Source organism: Antedon mediterranea, chromosome 10 (genome assembly GCF_964355755.1).
Source record: "Antedon mediterranea chromosome 10, ecAntMedi1.1, whole genome shotgun sequence".
Classification (NCBI taxonomy): domain Eukaryota; kingdom Metazoa; phylum Echinodermata; class Crinoidea; order Comatulida; family Antedonidae; genus Antedon; species Antedon mediterranea.
In genome coordinates this window covers 7726934-7749132 of record NC_092679.1, presented here as the reverse complement: position 1 = coordinate 7749132, position 22199 = coordinate 7726934, and the positions used below count along the sequence as shown (strand labels likewise).

The 22199-nt window shown below is 36.2% G+C and overlaps 3 protein-coding genes across 3 annotated transcripts in view; 1 reads left to right on the top strand and 2 right to left on the bottom strand.

The window, feature by feature from the left end:
* The window catches only part of LOC140060457 (calcium permeable stress-gated cation channel 1-like), a 29802-nt gene extending 26048 nt beyond the window's left edge, over nucleotides 1-3754 (bottom strand). The window contains exon 1 of the mRNA XM_072106676.1: nucleotides 3739-3754. The gene's annotated coding sequence lies outside the window, so the exon portion shown is untranslated. The remainder of the gene's footprint in view (nucleotides 1-3738) is intronic.
* Nucleotides 3755-3971: 217 nt separating this feature from the next.
* LOC140060445 (tRNA (guanine(37)-N(1))-methyltransferase-like) lies at nucleotides 3972-6480 on the top strand. The gene is made up of 4 exons (XM_072106659.1): nucleotides 3972-4194; nucleotides 4598-5227; nucleotides 5355-6140; nucleotides 6248-6480. The coding sequence occupies exons 2-4, from the start codon at nucleotides 4612-4614 to the stop codon at nucleotides 6292-6294; spliced, it is 1449 nt and encodes a 482-aa protein (XP_071962760.1). The 5' UTR covers nucleotides 3972-4194; nucleotides 4598-4611; the 3' UTR covers nucleotides 6295-6480.
* Nucleotides 6481-6647: 167 nt separating this feature from the next.
* Nucleotides 6648-17538, bottom strand: LOC140060874 (claspin-like). Its single transcript, XM_072107233.1, has 21 exons — nucleotides 17439-17538; nucleotides 15855-16379; nucleotides 15148-15232; nucleotides 14814-14922; nucleotides 13711-14592; nucleotides 13111-13220; nucleotides 12542-12804; nucleotides 12126-12366; nucleotides 11551-11793; nucleotides 11173-11402; nucleotides 10761-10933; nucleotides 10337-10452; nucleotides 10067-10178; nucleotides 9605-9808; nucleotides 9179-9349; nucleotides 8738-8859; nucleotides 8347-8474; nucleotides 8048-8159; nucleotides 7713-7786; nucleotides 7324-7485; nucleotides 6648-6992 (listed from the first exon to the last, which is right to left on the bottom strand). Exons 1-21 carry the CDS (start codon nucleotides 17466-17468, stop codon nucleotides 6885-6887), a joined length of 4200 nt encoding a protein of 1399 aa, XP_071963334.1. The 5' UTR covers nucleotides 17469-17538; the 3' UTR covers nucleotides 6648-6884.
* Nucleotides 17539-22199: the final 4661 nt, after the last annotated feature.

Below are 22199 nucleotides of genomic sequence, written 5' to 3'. Positions count from 1 at the left end.
TGAGCGATCTTGAAGATTAATACACGACATACAGACTGAAACACTAAAGGGAAGCATGTATGTAGTAAAAGAATTAAATTCTTGGCCTTGTTATGGCTTATTTATCTCATATTACTCGGATTGCACATGAAAAACTGGTCAAGAAAATAATATGAGAATGTCAACCTCCAATTGGCACAAAATGAATTAATTGACAGGATTAACGTGATCAGATATGAGAAATGTCTTGCATTTTGGGTCAAAGGTCAGTAACGTTATTTCCGGTCGTTTTTACAGATAATGTTCTATTAGTTTGAATATAAACATTTATATTCTGGAGAGTTTGACACCAATTACAACTTTCTGTGTCCAGTAGTTACGGAGATATGATATCTGTTAGATATTGGGTCAAAGGTCAATAGAGGTATTTCCGGCCATTTTCTGACAAAATTTTCTATTACATCAAATAGGAACATGTACATTCCAAACAATTTGACACCAAAATCAACTCTCTATGACCAGTGGTTGCCAAGATATCATAGTCTACTGTAACTGGCAGCCATTTTGAAAAAAGCGCCCTCACGCGAAAGTTCTCAGGTTACAGCCCGTTTACCCAATATATTTGGATTCCCCAGAAAAAACTGATCTAGAAAAGTTATATGAGAATTTCTACCTCTCCGGGTGGCACCTACCTCATTCATAGCCTAGTCTATAGGCCTAGGCCATACATACAAGTATTGTTATTATTAATACCCGTATTAATATTAAACGTATCCGGATATTCACCCCCTGGACATTTACCCCCCGGAAAACTACCCCCCGGACAATCACCACCTGGACCACTACCCCCTTAGGACAACTACCCCTTTAGGACAACAACCCCCCGGAAAAATACCCCCGGACAACTACCCTCTTAGGACAACTACCCTCTTAGGACAACTACCCCCTGGACAACTACACCCCGGACAATTACCCCTAGGAACAATTACCCCTAGGAACAATTACCCCGGACAATTACACCCTAGGAAGAATTACCCCGGACAATTACCCCCCCCCCCCCCCAGGTAATTACCCCGCGGACAACTACCTCTGACACAATACTCCCTGTAGGACAACTTCTTCCTGGACAATACTCCGAGGGCAAATAATCTTTTAGGACAACTACCTCCGTAGGACAACTAACCCCTGGACAACTACCCCCCGGACAATTACCCCCTAGGAACAATTACCCCCTGACAATTACCACGGAGAATTACCCCCCCCCCCCCCCCCCCCGGGTAATTACCCCACGGACAACTACCTCTGACACAATACTCCCCGTAGGACAACTACCTCCTACCTGGACAATACTCCGAGGGCAAATAATCTTTTAGGACAACTACCTCCGTAGGACAACTAACCCCTGGACAACTACCACCCAGAAAACTATCCCTTTAGAACAACTACCCCCCGGACAGACAACTACCACCCAGACCATTCAACAACCTGACTCTGCAACAGTGTATAATAGGAACTATATTTTAATTCGTTACTTTGACGAATTACTATTCATTATTGTAAACAAAAGTAAAAGATTGAACATAAATATAGCCTGGTATAAACTGAAGATTGTCACACATGATCATAGGATAGTCGAACGTATTATATAGTACTCCCTGTATTTACTGTAAAGACTGGGTTCGCTAATAATAATAATAATTTTTGCGTCAGGACAATGCTTCGATAACCACTGGTCTTAAAAGAATTAATTTTTGTCTCAAATTTGTCATATATGTATTTTTGTACACTTGAAGAATAATATCACTTTTGATATTTGACCTCAAAGTTCACTCACCGAATAAACGGCGATCTTTAAATAAATTCCCCTCAACTAAACGGTGACCATGTCACTCCCATGAAACATCATATGGAATAATCGGGGGTCTTTTTCCATTACATTATACCCCCTCCCATTGAATAAACAACTTTCTTCCAATAAATGTCCACCTAAAAACCACCTAAACAATAAACAGCCCAGGCCGTTTTTTCAATAAATACGGTACTTTAAATCTAGCACATCTAGGGTCTAGCGTGCTGTTAAACAGAATAATCGGTTAAAAACGGGTGTTTCAAACTAGAGACCCGAGACCAGAGACCAGAGACCCGAGACCCAATACGAAAAGGGAGACCCACGTACGAAAAGGGAGACCCCACTATACGAAAAGGGAGACCCCACTATACGACGAAAAGGGAGACCCTAATATACGAAAAGGGAGACCTAAATATACAAAAAGGGAGACCCAATTATACAAAAAGGGAGACCCAAATATACAAAATGGGAGACCCAAATATACGAAAAGGGAGACCCACTATAAGAAAAGGGAGACCCCACTATAAGAAAAGGGAGACCCCACTATAAGAAAAGGGAGACCCCACTATACGAAAAGAGAGACCACACTATACGAAAAGGGAGACCCTAATATACGAAAAGGGAGACCCAAATATAGGTATCCCTTTTCGTTTTGGGTCTCATGTCAGGTCTCTGGTCTCGGGTCTCTAGTTTCGAAACACCCGTTAAAAACAGATGATTTCATTTTTACAGAAACCGGTCCTATATATTTGTCTACTTTTGGATTGGGGGGGGGGGGTGGTTGACCGGGGGGGGGGGGGGGTAGTTGACCGGGGGTAGTTATCCTAAGGGGGTAGTTGTCCTAAGGGGGTGGTTGTCCGGGGCAGAGTTGTCCGGGGGATTGTTATCCTAAGGGGGTAGTTGTCCTAAGGGGGTAGTTGTCCTAAGGGGGTAGTTGTCCTAAGGGGGTAGTTGTCCTAAGGGGGTAGTTGTCCGGGTGGTAAACATCCGGGGGGTAACTGTCTAGGGGGTAGGTGTCCTAGAACCATATTAAAGAATGTATGCCATTCCCCACTCTGAAAGCTGTTGATTCCTACCTGTGTGGTGTGGGAAGTAGCCTTGGCCCTGGGAAACAACAAGGTCAGACGGGGAACAGACGATCGGGACCACGGACGATCGGGCCCAAGACGATCGGGCTCAGAAAACGTGGTCCCGATCGTCTTCAGCGTTGGACCCGATCGTCATACCAGTTGGGCCCGATCGTCCAGTGTTTTCAGAACCACGTTGGGCCCGATCGTCTTACCAGTTGGTCCCGATCGTCTTAGCGTTGGGCCCGATAGTCTTTTGTGTTATACAAAATAATGTGCCACATTTCATCATTTTTCATTCCTAGTGCTCAGTGTCAACGTGCTTTTCTTGCGTACTTAAGATTTTAATTTAAAAGTAATAAATTATATTTTTTCTGATTTTATCATAATTTTACCCTATTTTCCCACAACTGGTTTTAAGAATTTCTTACCAATAGATACTCTCGATTTATGAATAAATGTGATTGATTTTGATTGTTTGTGTTGTTTGTATTCGCGTATTCGCGTATTTATTTTTGTTTTATTTTCCCCGAGAATGTTTTGGGCCCGATCGTCTTGTTTGTTGGGCCCGATCGTCAGGGCCCGATCGTCTTTCACCCTTGATGGGCCCGATAGTCTTACGATTTGGGCCCGATCGTCTTGAAGTGGGCCCGCCGATCGTCTGGGCCCTATCGTCCGTGGTCCCCGATCGTCTGATAACCGGTCAGACCGTGAAGAGAGATTTACATCAGATCAGTGCACAAATGTGGGTACAATTTAGGCCTAAATAAACAACAAACAAACACAACAAATGCTTACAAATAAACAAAGAGACAATCATTTGATAAATTTATGGCAAAATACCTGTTTCTATTTACGCATCTTCTGAAGAAACTCGACTCATAATCGATGATGTCATTATTCTTGATCAATAATTTATTGATGACTGTTGGAAAGACTATGCCACTTCTACAGTAGGTAGGTGGTGGATATGAATGAAAATGTCTTTTTCAACAAGAAATTAGCTCGTAGAGAAAAATAATTAATAAAATATTTAACTAAATTTTATAAATGTATTCTTTAATTAACATTTATTACATGCTATATTAAATTAATAACTGTGAAGTGAACACGAACACCTTGTTGGTTAAAAAAATAAAACCCTCATATAATAATGGTCGAATCCAATTACAAGGATTTACCAGGTCATCTTTTTCCATCCCACAAAACGCGAGACATGTGTGTTTAGTTTTCTTTCTTTCTTTTTTTGTACGTACCTGTAATTAACATATTTATAGACAATAACAGAGGTTTATAAAGGTGCATCACTTTATTCATTATTTAATCTTGAATTGAAAAAGTATTGTCTTGAAATAAAGCATTGTTTTTGAAAGCATATAGATAGGCCTACTAAGCTAGGCCTACTAGTACTTAGTAGGCCTGACTGAGGCTGTTGAGTGTTATTATGCCTAGCTAGTTGGTAACAGCCAGTGCAGTGCTTGTGGGGTGTAATGTGGACATGTGGGTGGTTCACCACACATCAAAAGTTTAGGTGATCAAGCATAAAAGGCCTAGCTATTTCTTTTGTTATTACACGTATATTTTTTGGCAGTTATACAGCACTATATAATATACGTACCTGTAATTAACATATTTATAGACAATAACAGAGGTATATTTAATCCATGGAAAATATATAATAATGCATTTATTTTTGTTTTAGGTATTTTAAGATAAATGATTTTGATACGGTCGATAACTAATCGAAGTTGGTACTATGGTAATCAGTCATTAAAAACCAAGATTTTAAATCAAACAAAAAAATTTGATTGCTTGCAAATTAGTTGTCCTAACAAAAAGATAACGATGGCATATTCAAAGAAGAATTTGACGACTTCCTGCACTTTAACAGCAACCAATCTCACGGGCATGACCGATTTAAATCGAGATGCATTTAACAAAATTGTTAATGTGCCATCCATAAAGGTCAACAAGAAACTTATTCAACAGTGTATGAAGACATACAAACAGCGAAAATTCTACCGGAAACAGCTTAGCGCAATCAGAGACATCCCAGACGATGATGAATACAAATTTGTGATGCTTGACCCAGAAAAGATAAACAAATTGGACTGTATGACCACTGAAGAACGAAAATTTATGACTGACCATCAAGTTGAAGAAAAGATTTACGAGTATGAACTGGAGTTAACATATTGGAACTGGACGTATGATGAAATTGTCAAAGCGATTTTACCGGACGACGTGGTTGTGGCGAGTAGTTACAGTAGAATAGGTCATATTGCACACATGAATTTGAGACCTGAACATGATGAATACAAACACATCATAGGTGAGATCTCTTCCTGTGGTACTATGGATACTTAAATAAAAATGAACAAAATAAAAACAGCAATTCAATTAGTCTTACTGAAAGGTTTATTTTATAATTTAACCTTTTCTATTTTTTTTACCCACAGGTCAAGTTCTCATTGATAAAACTCCAGGAATAAAAACTGTTGTAAATAAAACAAGCGAGATCAACAACGAATTCCGTTTCTTTAAAATGGAGATTCTTGCCGGTGAATCAAACATGGTGGCTTCTGTCAAAGAACATCACTGTTCTTTTGAGTTCGATTTCTCCAAAGTTTATTGGAACCCTCGCCTTTCTACTGAGCATGCCCGTATTACTGCAATCATCAATCGCGGTGACATTGTATTTGACATTTTCGCAGGTGTTGGACCTTTTGCTATACCAATGGCTAGAAAAGGTGGAATTATTTTTGCCAATGATTTAAATCCAGAATCATATAAATGGCTGGCTCATAATCGTAAATTAAACAAAGTAGAAAAACGTTTGAATACGTTCAATATGGATGGAAGAGAATTCATTCGCACAATCGTTAAAGATGAACTTATTGCTATGGCAACTAGCGCAAAGCCAGAGTATGAACGAGAACGTGATGTCCACATCGTTATGAACCTTCCCTCGTTAGCTCTTGAATTCTTGGACACGTACAGAGGACTGTTTAGCGATGTATCCGATGAGGTTCAGCGTCGAATACCGTTGCCAACCGTTCACTGTCATTGCTTTTCGAAAGAGATGAATGCTGGCATGGACGTGTTGCAGAGAACGTCCGCAATACTCAAGCACAAAGTTGATTCGGCAGTTGTGATTGATGTGCGGGATGTATCACCAAATAAGGAGATGATGTGTGTGATGTTCAAGATGCCACGAGATGTGTTTACACAGGGGATACCATTAGGTAATTCTTTTAAATTATTTTTAAGAAAATCAACTGTGAAGGATTTTTAAACTTAAAAAACAGCTTCATAAAAATCAATAAGCTATGATATGCTTGTTTTTTTACAGAAAATGAATCCAGTGATCAACCAGCAAAGAGGCCACGAGTTCTATGACTGCAAACCAGACAAGAGAACTAGCAGACTTCTAAGATGACAGCAAATTTATCTGTTGTCAAAAACATTTTTTAAATGCCGAATTCTTCATCCAAAATACATTTTAATTATTAGTATGAGTACATTTCTTTTGTTATAATCTTAATGTTAAACAGTACTGTAGTATTAAATAAATGTGTTTTTATGACAATGTAAAATGAATGTTTTCATAAATGGAATCTCTCATTAGATCATGAATGTAGAAAGTAGAATTTATTTTTTATTTTCTTTTGCTAAATTGTACAACTTTCAGGAATCTTGAATAAACTTATCAATTTGAAATTTACTTATTGTAAGATGATTATTTTGTTTGGTTTCATTGTGGCTGTAGAGATTTCATTCTTTTGAATATTAATGTAATACTTTTAAATGATGAAAAAAAACTCTTTCCAAAATATACCATTTTTATTTTAGAAGTCTGTCTACACTATCAAACTAGTGTGATGTGCCCAAATATAGTAGTGATATGACATCATCATGTCCATATATGGATGCATGGATATATGGCTATAAAGTTTGATAGCATCTACAAGGCTTTATTTAAATTGAGGTTAGAGATGTTGGAAGATGCTCTTTGCTTGTTTAGGTTGGGATATACTAAGTTTTGCTTTCTTGTTCCTTGGTAAGTTTGGTGTCATTTTGTCCAGTGGCCGTTTTATCTACAGAACAAATTTAATAAAAATAATAATTTAAACAAAATTTAATTCACAATATCCAAGCGGAAATACATGACTTTGCCAATTATAGGATGGTGGCAGTACTATTTGATTTGGTGATTGTCACAAAGATGGAACAGGACATTATACATTTAAGGGTCTTTCACGGATCAGGTTCGCTTCAGATTTCTCGTACAGCATTAGCAACTTTTTGTGGCTTCACACATACCTAAAGATTGGCACAGAGCATTGTGAAAACATTAAGAGGGGATTTTATTTGCCGGCGCCAGACTGGAGCAGATGTGAAAGACTGATGGAGAAAAATAATATATACCTGAGAGGATGTAGTCTTTGTTTCTTCTGTTTTATCAGATGACAATGACTGGAAGACAAAGTTGCGATTTCTCGGCCGGTTGGGATTGCTCAGAGGTTTAAACATATTGCTGATTCGGTCCAGATCATTTTTTCCTCTGTTCAAGAAAGATCCATGCTTAAACTGGGGGGGAAAAGTGAATATGAATATTTGAAAAAAATACTTTATCCATGAATTGCAAATTACAGAAAGACTTGGCTTAGGTAGTGTCGGTGAAAAATCCTAAAATTGAACCAAAGGCACTGGGATTGGTAGCAAGAATGTCAACCACCATTTCATGGTACATCATGGCTTTACTCTTATACTTTACTCATAATTTTACGGCATTGCTTTAATCAAAATGTCCTTACCCATGGTCTTGTTGGTTTACTTGGAGACTTGTGTGTAGTAGGTTCTTTTGAGACGACTGGTATAGTTGTAGTACCTGTAAGATAAAAAGTATTCATAGTACATGAGCAAGGGCACAGGTCAATTTTTAGAAGAAAAAAAGTACAAAGTTACTGCTTTAAACACATTTTATAGGATTGCCATCACAGATTTAGAAGTGACGTGTCCCCCATCCCTCAGGATCTGCACCAGTGTTGTGTCATGAGGTGGTTGTTACTTTCATAAGCCTTCTTAAAACACTAAGACAATATACTACATGTTTTTGTTTGAAATTTGATCAAACTTGATCTTATCTTACTTTTCTTCCGCTTGTTCATGGAGACTTTCTTGATAAATTTATCAAATTGACTGTTCCCGTCTAAATCTATGCAATCATCATCATTATCATCATCTTCAGTTCTTGTTTCCTTCTGCAAATTAAAAAAATTGTAATAATGATGCAAATTTCTAAAAATACCCTCTGCAATCTAAAACCAACCAACCAACTTTATGTAAAAAAAAATGTGATGTGCCCATGAACATGATGATGTCATATCACTACCATATTTGATAGTGTAGACTTAGAAGTTGACACAACAACTAAGAACATTTTCTCACATCCTGGTCTTTAAGGCATTGTTCCCTTTCATGTCTCTGTTTTCTCCATTCAATTTCATTTTCATTCTCATCATCTTCAGCTTCGTCATCAGAATTCTTGTTCATACCAGACGCCCAGGAGTCATCATCTGAAAGATGGAAAGTGCAAAAATTAATACAAACTACAGTACAGTTAGCAATACAGAGCTGTAGCTTGGTGCTTGCCTTCCAAACCCCAGGTCCTAGGTTCAAATCTGACCTAGTTCCAGAGTTGTAACATTCCCCAAGCCTCAACTTAGTTTTATAAGCATTTTATTTATTCTGAAACAAAGTAACAATTTAAAAAAGTATATAATTACCAGGCAGCAACATTTTTATACAATTAATTTATTAACTTTTTTAGAAGACATACCAACATTTCGCCATTTGAATTGTCTTGTTCTTCCCTTTGTGCCGTCATGCAAGTCACCGTCCGTCAGAAACGCTTCTTTATAAAGACGTAACCTTCTGGCATCCTCATCGTCTGTAAGCTTCCTATAGCAAAACAATAAAAAAGTAACCTTTGACTTCCATTATTTCCAAATACTATATTCTTAAACAACTACAGGCAATTCACCTAATAAAGGATCCTAAAAGAGTACAAAGTAATTATCAAAGAAATGTTGGGTAGTTCCATGTTGTAACAATTCCCTATAAGATTGGAAGGAAAGACACTAAAATCAAATTGAAAGAATTAAAAGCAATATATTACTGTTTTTTTTAAATATACTCATGATGGATGGATTGGGTAAACAAATATTTTTTATATAAATTACTTATTGATAATATAGAAACTTGACACTTTTATACTTACATGTGCATTTTCTGTATTTTGTTATGTATCTCATTTTCATCTCCAACTTCTTCGTTCAACATTTGGTCCACCATCAAGTCACCAAACTCTTCCGCGTCATACTCTTCATCACTTCCAAACTCACTACCTGATAATTCTGCTTCTTCTTCAATAAAGTTAGTCTTAGAAAATCTGTGAATAAAAAAGGTTTGTTACGACAGTAGAATCACTCGATTTGGACACCAAATCGAGTGATAAAAATTGATCATGCATATACTTCTGCTAAATGCGTGACAAATATGTGTTTTTTCTGCTAATTGCGTGTTTCATTCAAAATCACTTTGAAATGCTGGACCGTCCCGAGACGCTTGGTAACTATTAAAATAGTATTCAATTACAAGTGAGCATAATAACATGATTCTTAATTCTAATTTATTGCGGCCTTACTTTTTAGGATGTGCTGGTCTTTCAATTTCATCTTCTTCATTTAATTCCTCTTCTTCTTCATTCTCATCATCATCTTCCTTTTGTTTTTCTTCATTATCACTAAACCCATCCTCGGCTTCTTTACCCTTAATACTCTCATTATCAGACAAAATTTGGAAGGAAGACTCACTTAGATCATCTTCAGTTTCTTTATGTTTATTTTTACTGAAATAAAATAAATAACTATGACATACACCAAATAGTATAACATAATTTATACAAATTTTAGAAACAATTATTGGTTATCGTAAACATCCTCTACTTTGTCTTCAGTGTTTTTAAAAGCGGCACTGTGGCTTGGTGGTTAATAAACTTGCTTACTAATTCAAAGGTACTGGTTTCAAGTTCATACCAGGATTTACCTCAGCATTTAACTAAGCATGAACTAAGCACATCAGTGAACGTGTGAATGCGTGATCTTACCCCGTGAATGTTCCTGAACAAAGCTGCAGAAGCTCATCCATGTCTTGCGTACCAGAACCATGTTTACTAAGCTGCGAAAACGCACCTTTCTTAGGTTTACTAGGCTGAGCAGCTGCAAAAATAATATCTATATTAATATGATTGTAACTTTACGATTTTTAGATTATCATCATTATACATTTGCTATCCTATACACTAGATGACCAATACTAAGATTGCCATATATCATATACATTTAATACGATAAGAAACAGAAAAGGGATTTCTTACTTGCTGTGAATTGACCGGAGCAAAGGCCAAGTAATTCATCCATATCCCCATCGTCATCATTAGGTTCGGTAGTTGTTAATGATGGCTGACTCTTAGAGGTTTTAACTTTCAAGAAGCTACAACAAAACAAATTTATGTTACTGTGTCCACAATTCTTTGGGTGTCAGGAGATATTATATTCTCTTTCCTTCATTAGTGTATTAAATATTATTATGGCTTCAATTCAATAATTACAGCAACAAGTAGAGGAAACAGAAAACGATATTGTTATTAGAAGGAACTTTGAGCTTCTGTGTATCATACGTTAGTAGAAACCTAAGCCTATATCAAGTTTTCTTATGCAGCGTACACTTACAAATCAACACACCTTTAAATAAATTATTATGCAGGTGAAGGTGTACAAACTAATGAAAAAAAAACGTACCCATTTTCATCAAGAAACTGCGTTTGAGTGCTCTCTTCAAATGACAAATGTAGATTCTGTGTGTCACCACCAATCTCTGCTGATGACAGACTTTGAGGATATGAGAAATCTTGCTGAAACAAGTCTTGTGAATCTTCTATTGGGAGCGTTAACTCACCAATCTTAGACACCACCTGCAACCAAAATGAGAACAAAATATCGAAAAATACAATCAAAAGCACAAGTTATCTGCTCTCCGCTTCTATTTAAAAACAACAATCAACTCTCCCAATACTAGAAATGGGCTAACCTAATCTTTTTTTCCAGAAATTATTTTTTGACCAAGATATCCAGTATTTTGGAGAGTCAACTGTATTAATGAATGCAATGATGGTAATGCTATGATGGTATGTAATATACAAATCTGACTTACATCATTTCTTTGTTGTCTTTTAGCTGAAAGTTGAGCGGAGGGGATATTAGAAGAAGATTCGCAGCTAATTTGTTGCTGATATGGAGGTATAGCAGTACAGTGTTCAAAGCTACTACTTAGACCCAAAGGCTGGGCAGACTTAATGTGATCACTCTCGCTCTTATTTTCTAAATCATCATCGCTATCATCTGGGGTGTTGGCAAAGTCTGTTGACTTGTGTCTGATCAAACCTGGAGTTGATAAAAATAACAAAAGCACATTTAATCAAAACAGACAAAAACACAGGCTTCTGGTCATCTTAGACCATCTCAAACACTATCCATACTTAAGCACAGTCATCAATATCCTTACTACAGCTAAAAATAATAATGTAATCACCTTTCTTTTCCTTGATAGGAGTCAAGCTAAATGCACCTGTTGAACTATTAAGTCCATCACTAACACTGGAATTAGCAGCATCAACACTAGGATCTGTAGTATTGGTACTAGAATCAAATAAGTCCATGGTTTTACCATCTGAAATTGTTGAGTACCGCATAGGTTTGTTCTTAAACAAGGACTTTACAGATGACGATGAAAACGTTGATGTTTCATCATGCTGGTTTAACTTCAAATCAAATCCTGTACAAAGTAACATTTTTTTAATTAAAAATGACTTGAATCACAATTAAAACATAAGTATGGTAACAGTATGGTCAAAAGGTGATGAGATTGTTTGGAAACTTGAGCTTAAGTTAAGTTTGCTAGTGTAGACTAGTTTAAGTTGACTAGGCTTTAGGATAGATGGGTACCAAATGGGAAGCCTTAAACTAAAGTTTAGAGCTGTGTAAAACAGTATCTTCCTATTTTCTTGATATTGTTTTGTGTGTCAAAATCATTTAAAAATAATAACATAAAATACAAATAATATAGCAGACGTTTGAAATTACAGGAAATGATTGCGTATTACATACCGCTTTCATTTTTGGAACTATCATGTGTTTCATCGCATTTGTTGTCATTATCTTCGTCATCATCATCATCATCGTCAACAATCATTTTCTTTTTCTTCTTCCTTGACTTGAACACAAACTCATCATTGCTGTCATCTTTCATTGAGTCAACAACCAATGCTTTAGCGTTGAATTCAACTGAGGGAAGTTCCTCCTCATCCTCATCTATTGCTTCTCCATCTAAAAATGTATTTTTCTTGATCTGGAATTGTAATGTGTTTTATATTATTGAGAAATTTGTCAGTATTTTCAAACCGAATAAGTAGTCATTTTTAATTTAATCTAGTTTTATTATGTTTTGAACTCAATATTTATTTAGATTATATATTTTAGGACCTTTATAATATAAATGATAATTGATATAGAATAATACAAACCTTTTCTTCATCCTCGTCCTCTCCATCATCATCATCTTCTTCCTGCCCTGGTACATAATCTCCATCAGTTTCACTGCCATCTGTTATTTCTGCCTCTTCTTCCTTGTCGTTGTTAAACTCTAACTCATCCTCCTGATTTTCTCCTTCTTCATAACCTTCCTCATTGTCCATCTTATATGCTTGTATCCTACGCTGCCTTTCTACTTCACGTTGCGCTTTCATTTTCACTTGCAGGTTTTCTTTTAGTTTCTGTAGTTTTGCACCTAAAAAATATACACAAGTAAACAAAAATACTGCAAGCTAAGATAAAATTTAACCCGATAATAATATATAAAATCTTATTCGTCCTTAGTGGGGAAAGTCATAGCCTATACATAAAATACACAAAAAAATTATAAGAAAACTTGCACAACAGGAGAAAGAAAAAATAAACAATCAATAAAGTCTTCTAAAGCTTCTAGTTTATTTGTATTGTCTATGATTTAATAGCGTTCTAGCAAATTCAACCAACACTAAAGGATAATGGTGATTGCGTTTTGAAAGGGAGTATGAAGGATGGTGTCACCTACCTGGGGTTTCCAGTTTTGGGTCTTGTTGCTCATCTTCTCCTAATGTCACTGGTACCACCTCATGAATTAACTCTTCTTTGCCTTCAGAATTAACTTCCTTTTTTACAACTCTGAAACACATATTATAAATAAAGATGAATTTTAAAATAATGAAATTAATAAAAGAGTTTAAATAAACTAATGATGAAAACCCATGAAATGCTGTTCAATTTGTATTCAAAAAATTGATGTCTGTTATTTATGTTGTATGACCCTTAAGAAATAAGTTGGCCTCTTGTCCTATACTTTGTGAATGCAGTTTTTGTTGTAGGAAAAAACTATACTTGCCCCAAGTCTGTAGTTATTGTCTTTTTTGTTACTGTAGTCCACCAGTCGACATTTCGATTTTTGTCTATTTATACGTTTGAAATGCCATGTGCCAAAATATTTATATTTAATAATTATGGGCTAGAACCTAGTCTAGAACAAAACCGATACAGTAGGCTTTTTTTTCAAATAAAAAATTATCTGCAAAAATGTACAAATCAATTGATTAAACTGAAGAGTTTTTACTGTTTAAAAATTAACAACTTAAAATAATTTAAAGATGTAAGCACTTACTCAAGTTGGACATGACTTTTTCTCTTAATAGTTTTCTTTGTAGAGTGCTTAACAAATCTTTCCATGAGTGTAATAACCCCAGTACTTGAGTGTTCGTCATTACTATCAAACCTTATGACTCCATCTTCATTACCACCCAGCTTAGGTACCAATGTGTCGTTCCATTTTAATTTTTCAAGCAGATGTTTTTTGTTGCTTGTGGATGGAGATATTTGCAATGTTTTACTTTCTGGTGTAAACATAACATCAGAAATATCATTGTCACAATCATCTTTATATTTAGAAATTGCTTGTTCAATATCCATGGAAGCATTTTGCACAGAACCCTTGGGTACCGATTCATATTTGATTTTTGATGACAGAGGTCCATTTTCTGCGACTGTTTCTATCTCTGAATCCGAATCTGGCATCAAGGTGTCATGGAGGGTCTGTATATCAAGTCTTAAACTCCAATCTTGAGACTCTGGTTGCAATGGGAACTCTTTTTTATCACTATTTTCTGGTAATTTATCACATTGGTCAGTGTCCCCAATGTCAATTTTGTGACTGGTTAACCCATCAATATTATGTTTTTGACTGTCTTTCACATTTTCTTCTTTATTAACATTTGTTTCTGTGGTTTTTCCAAAGTCTACTTCTGGAAGGTTCTTATCCATGTCTTCATCATCTGAGAGTGAGTCTAAACGTAAAACAAGTTTGTCTTCATCTCTAATATCAACATCAACTTCTTCTTTGCTATGAATTTCTGAATTTTTAGTTTCCAATTTATTGCTAGTCCATTCATGCATGTTTCCACTGGTCTGTCTCATTCTGTAATATAGCGAGCTTTTGCTTCTATTCGTTGCTGGCATGGGTGTGTCCTTTCTGTTGCATTGTAAGATTCTGAAAAAAAAAAAGATTTACAATTTCCTTACCTACTAATAAATTAAAGATAAACATGGAAAACACATTACAGAAAATAATTAACTTGTTAAAGCTGGAAGAAGACTATTAACCAAAAGTAAATTTTCATTACAATTTTTCGGTAGACTTTTTTGATGAGAATAAACAAGGTAAAAAGAAAGAATGATGACTCTGATTTGGTCACAATTTAGAAACCTAACCTGCTCACTGCTTTTGGTGCTTTTATCTGATCCAGTTTTGGCTTTTTACTAAAGAACTCGTTGAGAGATAACGGCTTTGGTTTATGGTATGGTATTGAAAGCTTGGATTCTATAAACAAAACCACAAAAAATATACATACATTTCTTTTTTAGTTCAAAAATGAAATAACTCAAGCATATAATTTCCTATTTGACATAACTTTACCTCAGACAGGCTATCTGAACATAACTAATGAGTTTATACAGTAATCATAAGTTAACCAATTATACCCGCTGGATCAGTTAAGTAAGTAAAACAGATCAGTGGAGTAAACAAATGGTGATAGACACAAACCTCGAATGATGCGTTGACTTTCACTGTGAATTTGCTCTATAGCCTGTTGCTTTACTTGGCGTGATAGCTTCTGCCTTTCATTTGCCTATAATTAAGAAATTATTTTAATACTGTTTATGGAAAAAAATGGTAAAAAAACTCTACCAAACAAGTACTTAGTTTTAAAAGTTGCTAGGCCATTCTAGCGAGTGAGTGGCAGAGTGGTTAAGACTGTGGAACTGTAATTACGTAGCCATAACATCGGCAATGGTTCGAGGCTCACTCGCTCCATGGTTCTGGTGGTAGAACAAGTCTTCTCGGATAAAGACTATAAACCGTAGGTCCAGTGTACACATACTGTAGCTCATGTGCACTTTAGAAGAACCTAGTACATCTTTTGAGACGAGTAAGGGTTACCCCAGTGTACTAGTTCACACACAGCCACCCACCGGCAAACAAACAGGTAACCATATCAACTCCTTTAGGAGTGGACGGTGGTTGAACACCCACAAGAGCGTCGGTTAAGGAGAACTAACGACGGCCATCCAGGAAATACCCCTGGCAGCCCAGAGATGAGATAGGCACCGCTGGGAGATATGGCGTATGCCCGAGTGTCGTATCATGATGAGTACTACTGTATCTTGTCTGCTACACCCCTTACAACCACCTAGGTCATGGGACAACGAAACGAAAAAATTTGTGTCTAAATTATTATGTTTGGTTTATACCTTTTGTTTTTTACTTTTTGCACGCTCCATCGGCATTGGTTTAGCCATTTCTTCATCATCACTTGCTGACTTTTCGTCTTCTTTGTCGCTGTCACCTTTTTCATATTCTCCTTCGCTTTCCACATTTTTAACTTCTCCATCACTTCCAACTTTTTCATCTTCTCCATCACTTCCAGCTTTTTCATCTTCTCCATCACTTCCAGCTTTTTCATCTTCTCCATCACTTCCAGTCTGTCCATTTTCCCTGTCAATTTCAGCTTTCTCATCCTCTACGTCACTTCTCATCTTTTCTTCATGCACATGCTCGTCTACATTCTCATCTTGCTCTTTTCTTTTATTATCAATTTTACTGTTCGCATCTTTTTGGTTCTTGTCTTCCAAGTTGTCTGGTGCATTAACATCTTTTTTGGTGCCATCTTTTGGAAGACTCCAGGTGTCATTTTCGTTGGATTCCTGCTGCTTGTCAGTCTCATCTTCTGAACTGCTATACTCAGCATCAAATAAATCGTTATGCATCAATGGTTTCTGTAATAAGAAGCTTGCAAATTAATATATGAGATGCTTTATAATATATTATTGGTTATTTGCACTTGGTGGATAACTCCTTGTTATTGTCAGGATCTTTTTTTATTCTTCTTTCTTTCCATGAATTCTTTCCGCAGTGTACAGTATCTCTAATGCTTGTCAACATGAGATTGTATAACTTGGTCAGAAGATTGACCTCTAACTGTAGATGTGCAAGAAACTTTGTTATATGACGCAGCGTAAGTTACGTGCGATTTTATGGTTGCCCATAAATCTGAGCAAAACATTATTTTTCAATGAAACCTTACGAAAGTGTATTTCATAATATGGAGCAACTTTTGACATAAGAATGATATGCTACACAAAAACTTATGCGAGTATGCATATTTGAAATTTCAAAATGCGCAAAATTTATTTCTATTCAATTTCGCGTAAATTTCAGGTCATTTTGAGCATTTCAAAATTGGAGCTTGCCAATTACAGAATGGAATACAAATAACAATACGGACACGAGACAACAAGAACATACTATTACTACAAACATTTCTTGGATTTAAATAAAGTAAAGACTTATTAATAAAGAAAATATTAATATAGTAGTAGGCCCTAGCTAGTAGTAGAGTCAATTAAATAAAATTATTAAGAATTAAATTTAATAATCTTGAATCTACAAATAAATCCCTATTCTCTAGTTACATTCTAGCCAGCCCTACTATTCTAACGTGTAGTTGGATAGGCTAGCTAGTCATTGACATTGCCGGCCTAGTACGTACTAGCCTACTTCTACTACGTATCCTACCTACCTAAACGTCGCCTCCTGGCCCTGCCTAGCTAACTTGCCCTAGGCTAATACTAATAATAGTAATAGGCTCCTAGGCTTCCACTACTACTACTACTAGAACTAGGCCTAGGCCTAGGCCTACTACTAGATAGGGCCGCCCTTAGTTAGGCCTAGCTAGTGCAGTGGTAGTAGGCCTAGGCCTAGTTAAATAACAAAATAAATCTAATCAACTGTGCCTAGCCATATACGTAATAAAATATAGTGTAATTTATACGTACCGGATCACTAATTGCTGCTATACCCAACATTTTTCCTCAAAAAGACAATGAATATCAAAGGACAAAGTGACGGTTGTTTCTTCGTCGCCTTCTTTTTTCGCACCAAAAACAATCAATTGTTCGCGCGCTATTGGCCAGCGATGAAAACAAAATTATGGTGGCAGCACAAAATTATGCCAGATTATGCTATGCCAAATGCAATGATAATAATTTTATATATCATGGTTTTTTTTTATATTTCTTATAAATGCACCTTCCATTTGGTCGAGTACTGGATGACTAAAGAGGTACCCTAGTATAATCCCACCAAGTGACTCTCAGGAAAAATCTGCCGTTTTCTCACAAATATAGTTTCAAATTTCACTATATTATTTTAAAGATGTATTGTCCCTTTGACTAATTCCAAAAAAAATAAAAAATAAAAGATTTTGAAAAAAGGTGGGTCATTTTGAAGTATCATAATAGTTATTAACTATCACCAAAAATTTTTCGAAAAAAAAAAAAATTTAACTGAAATACAGACGTTTTTTTGTTAAAAAAATAACTTTGACTTCCAGTCAAAGTTTTCAATCAAAACATATCCCATAATGAAACGCACTTGTTTGGCTACTCTGTATGCATAATCATAAAACTTCCTCATGATCTGTGTGAAAATACCTTCTTAACCGTGACGAGTTGTAAACAATCCTAATTTAGCATATGCATAATGCGTACTCATAGTTTGAAATCTTTGTTTACTTTCGCTCGTGACGATTTTCCAGATGAAATGTAATTAAAGTAATTTACCTGTTAATTACGTAAACTTGTTGTTTTTGGCTCGAATTTTCGACTTAAAGTGAATAACTTTATTATTACTTTGATATGGCCACTTTAAATTTAGAATATTTTGACCTTCATTTTTTTGTGTTTCAAGGGACAATACATCTTTAAAAATCGTAAATGAGTTACACTCAAATTTTAAATATAAGGGCTGAGTAAACCGGACCAGTGGTCCTACTCTAATTTATACTGACGACTAAGGACGTACCCTATTATAATCCCACCAAGTGACTCCCAGGAACAATCAGCCATTTCCTCACAAATACAGTATCAAATTTCACTATTTTAAAATATTAATCGTAATTGAGTTACACTCAAACGTTAATGATGAGGGCTGAGTAAACGGGACCAGTGGTCCCACTCTAACTTATACTGGACAACTAAGGAGGTACCCTAGTATAATCCCACCAAGTGACTCCCAGGAACAATCCGCCATTTTCTCACAAATACAGTATCAATTTTCACTATATTTTAAAAATTTTATCGTAATTGAGTTACACTCCAATTTAAAAGATGAGGGCTGAGTAAACGGGACCAGTGGTCGCACTCTAACTTATACTGGACGACTATTAAGGACGTACCCTAGTATAATCCCACCATGTGACTCCCAGAAACAATCCGCCATTTTCTCACAAATACAGTATCAATTTTTACTATATTTTAAAAATTTTATCGTAATTGAGTTACACTCAAATTTTAAAGATGAGGTCGGAGTAAACGGGACCAGTGGTCACACTCTAACTTATAGTGGACGACTATGTAGTATCCTAGTATAATCCCACAAGTGACTCCCAGGAACAATCCGCCGTTTTCTTACAAATAAAGTATCAAATTTCACTATATTTTTAAAATCGTAATTGAGTTACACTCAAATTTAAAAGATGAGGGCTGAGTAAACGGGACCAGTAGTCCCACTCTAACTTTACTGGACCACTACGGAGGTACCCTAGTATAATCCCACCAAGTGACTCCCAGGAACAATCCGCCATTTTCTCACAAATGCAGTATCAAATTTCACTATATTTTAAAATATTAATCGTAATATGGAGTTACACTCAAACGTTAAAGATGAGGGCTGAGTAAACGGGACCAGTGGTCTCACTCTAACTTATACTGGACAACTAAGGAGGTACCCTAGTATAATACCACCAAGTGACTCCCAGGAACAATCCGCCATTTCTCACAAATGCAGTATCAAATTTTACTATATTTTTAAAGTCGTAAATGAGTTACACTCAAATTTAAAAGATGAGGGCTGAGTAAACGGTACCAGTTGTCCCACTCCAACTTATACTGGACGACTAAGGAGGTACCCTAGTATAATCCCACCAAGTGACTCCCAGGAACAATCCGCCATTTTCTCACAAATACAGTTTCAAATTTAACTATATTTTAAAAATTGTAATTGAGTTACACTCAAATTTTAAAGATGAGGGCTGAGTAAACGGGACCAGTGGTCCCAATCTAACTTATACTGGACGACTAAGGACGTACCCTAGTATAATCCCACCAAGTGACTCTCTCAGGAAAAATCTGCCGTTTTCTCACAAATATAGTTTCAAATTTCACTATATTTTAAAAATCGTAAATGAGTTACACTCAAATTTTAAAGATGAGGGCTGAGTAAACGGGACCAGTGGTCCCACTCTAACTTATACTGGACGACTAAAGGGGTACCCTAGTATAATCCCACCAAGTGACTCCCAGGAACAATCCGCCATTTTCTCACAAATACAGTATCAAATTTCACTATATTTTAAAATATTAATCGTAATTGAGTTACACTCAAATTTTAAAGATAAGGGCTGAGTAAACGGGACCAGTGGTCCCACTCTAACTTAAACTGGACAACTAAGGAGGTACCCTAGTATAATACCACCAAGTGACTCTCCCAGGAACAATCCGCCATTTTCTCACAAATACAGTATCAAATTTCACTATATTTTAAAATATTAATCGTAATTGAGTTACACTCAAATTTTAAAGATAAGGGCTGAGTAAACGGGACCAGTGGTCCCACTCTAACTTAAACTGGACAACTAAGGAGGTACCCTAGTATAATCCCACCAAGTGACTTCCAGGAACAATCCGCCATTTTCTCACAAATACAGTATCAAATTTCACTATATTTTAAAATATTAATCGTAATTGAGTTACACTCAAACGTTAAAGATAAGGGCTGAGTAAACGGGACCAGTGGTCCCACTCTAACTTATACTGGACAACTAAGGAGGTACCCTAGTATAATCCCACCAAGTGACACCCAGGAAAAATCCGCCATTTTCTCACAAATACAGTTTCAATTTTCACTATATTTAAAAAATTTTATCGTAATTGAGTTACACTCAAATTTAAAAGATGAGGGCTGAGTAAACGGGACCAGTGGTCGCACTCTAACTTATACTGGACGACTAAGGACGTACCCTAGTATAATCCCACCATGTGACTCCCAGAAACAATCCGCCATTTTCTCACAAATACAGTATCAATTTTCACTATATTTTAAAAATTTTATCGTAATTGAGTTACACTCAAATTTTAAAGATGAGGTCGGAGTAAACGGGACCAGTGGTCACACTCTAACTTATAGTGGACGACTAAGGAGGTACCCTAGTATAATCCCACCAAGTGACTCCCAGGAACAATTCGCCATTTTCTCACAAATACAGTATCAAATTTCACTATATTTTAAAATATTAATCGTAATTGAGTTACACTCAAATTTTAAAGATAAGGGCTGAGTAAACGGGACCAGTGGTCCCACTCTAACTTAAACTGGACAACTAAGGAGGTACCCTAGTATAATACCACCAAGTGACTCCCAGGAACAATCCGCCATTTCTCACAAATACAGTATCAAATTTCACTATATTTTAAAATATTAATCGTAATTGAGTTACACTCAAATTTTAAAGATAAGGGCTGAGTAAACGGGACCAGTGGTCCCACTCTAACTTAAACGGGACAACTAAGGAGGTACCCTAGTATAATCCCACCAAGTGACTTCCAGGAACAATCCGCCATTTTCTCACAAATACAGTATCAAATTTCACTATATTTTAAAATATTAATCGTAGTTGAGTTACACTCAAACGTTAAAGATGAGGGCTGAGTAAACGGGACCAGTGGTCCCACTCTAACTTATACTGGACAACTAAGGAGGTACCCTAGTATAATCCCACCAAGTGACTCCCAGGAACAATCCGCCATTTTCTCACAAATACAGTTTCAATTTTCACTATATTTAAACAATTTTATCGTAATTGAGTTACACTCAAATTTAAAAGATGAGGGCTGAGTAAACGGGACCAGTGGTCGCACTCTAACTTATACTGGACGACTAAGGACGTACCCTAGTATAATCCCACCATGTGACTCCCAGAAACAATCCGCCATTTTCTCACAAATACAGTATCAATTTTCACTATATTTTAAAAATTTTATCGTAATTGAGTTACACTCAAATTTTAAAGATGAGGTCGGAGTAAACGGGACCAGTGGTCGCACTCTAACTTATACTGGACGACTAAGGACGTACCCTAGTATAATCCCACCATGTGACTCCCAGAAACAATCCGCCATTTTCTCACAAATACAGTATCAATTTTCACTATATTTTAAAAATTTTATCGTAATTGAGTTACACTCAAATTTTAAAGATGAGGTCGGAGTAAACAAGACCAGTGGTCCCACTCTAACTTATACTGGACAACTAAGGAGGTACCCTAGTATAATCCCACCAAGTGACTCCCAGGAACAATCCGCCATTTTCTCACAAATACAGTTTCAATTTTCACTATATTTAAAAAATTTTATCGTAATTGAGTTACACTCAAATTTAAAAGATGAGGGCTGAGTAAACGGGACCAGTGGTCGCACTCTAACTTATACTGGACGACTAAGGACGTACCCTAGTATAATCCCACCATGTGACTCCCAGAA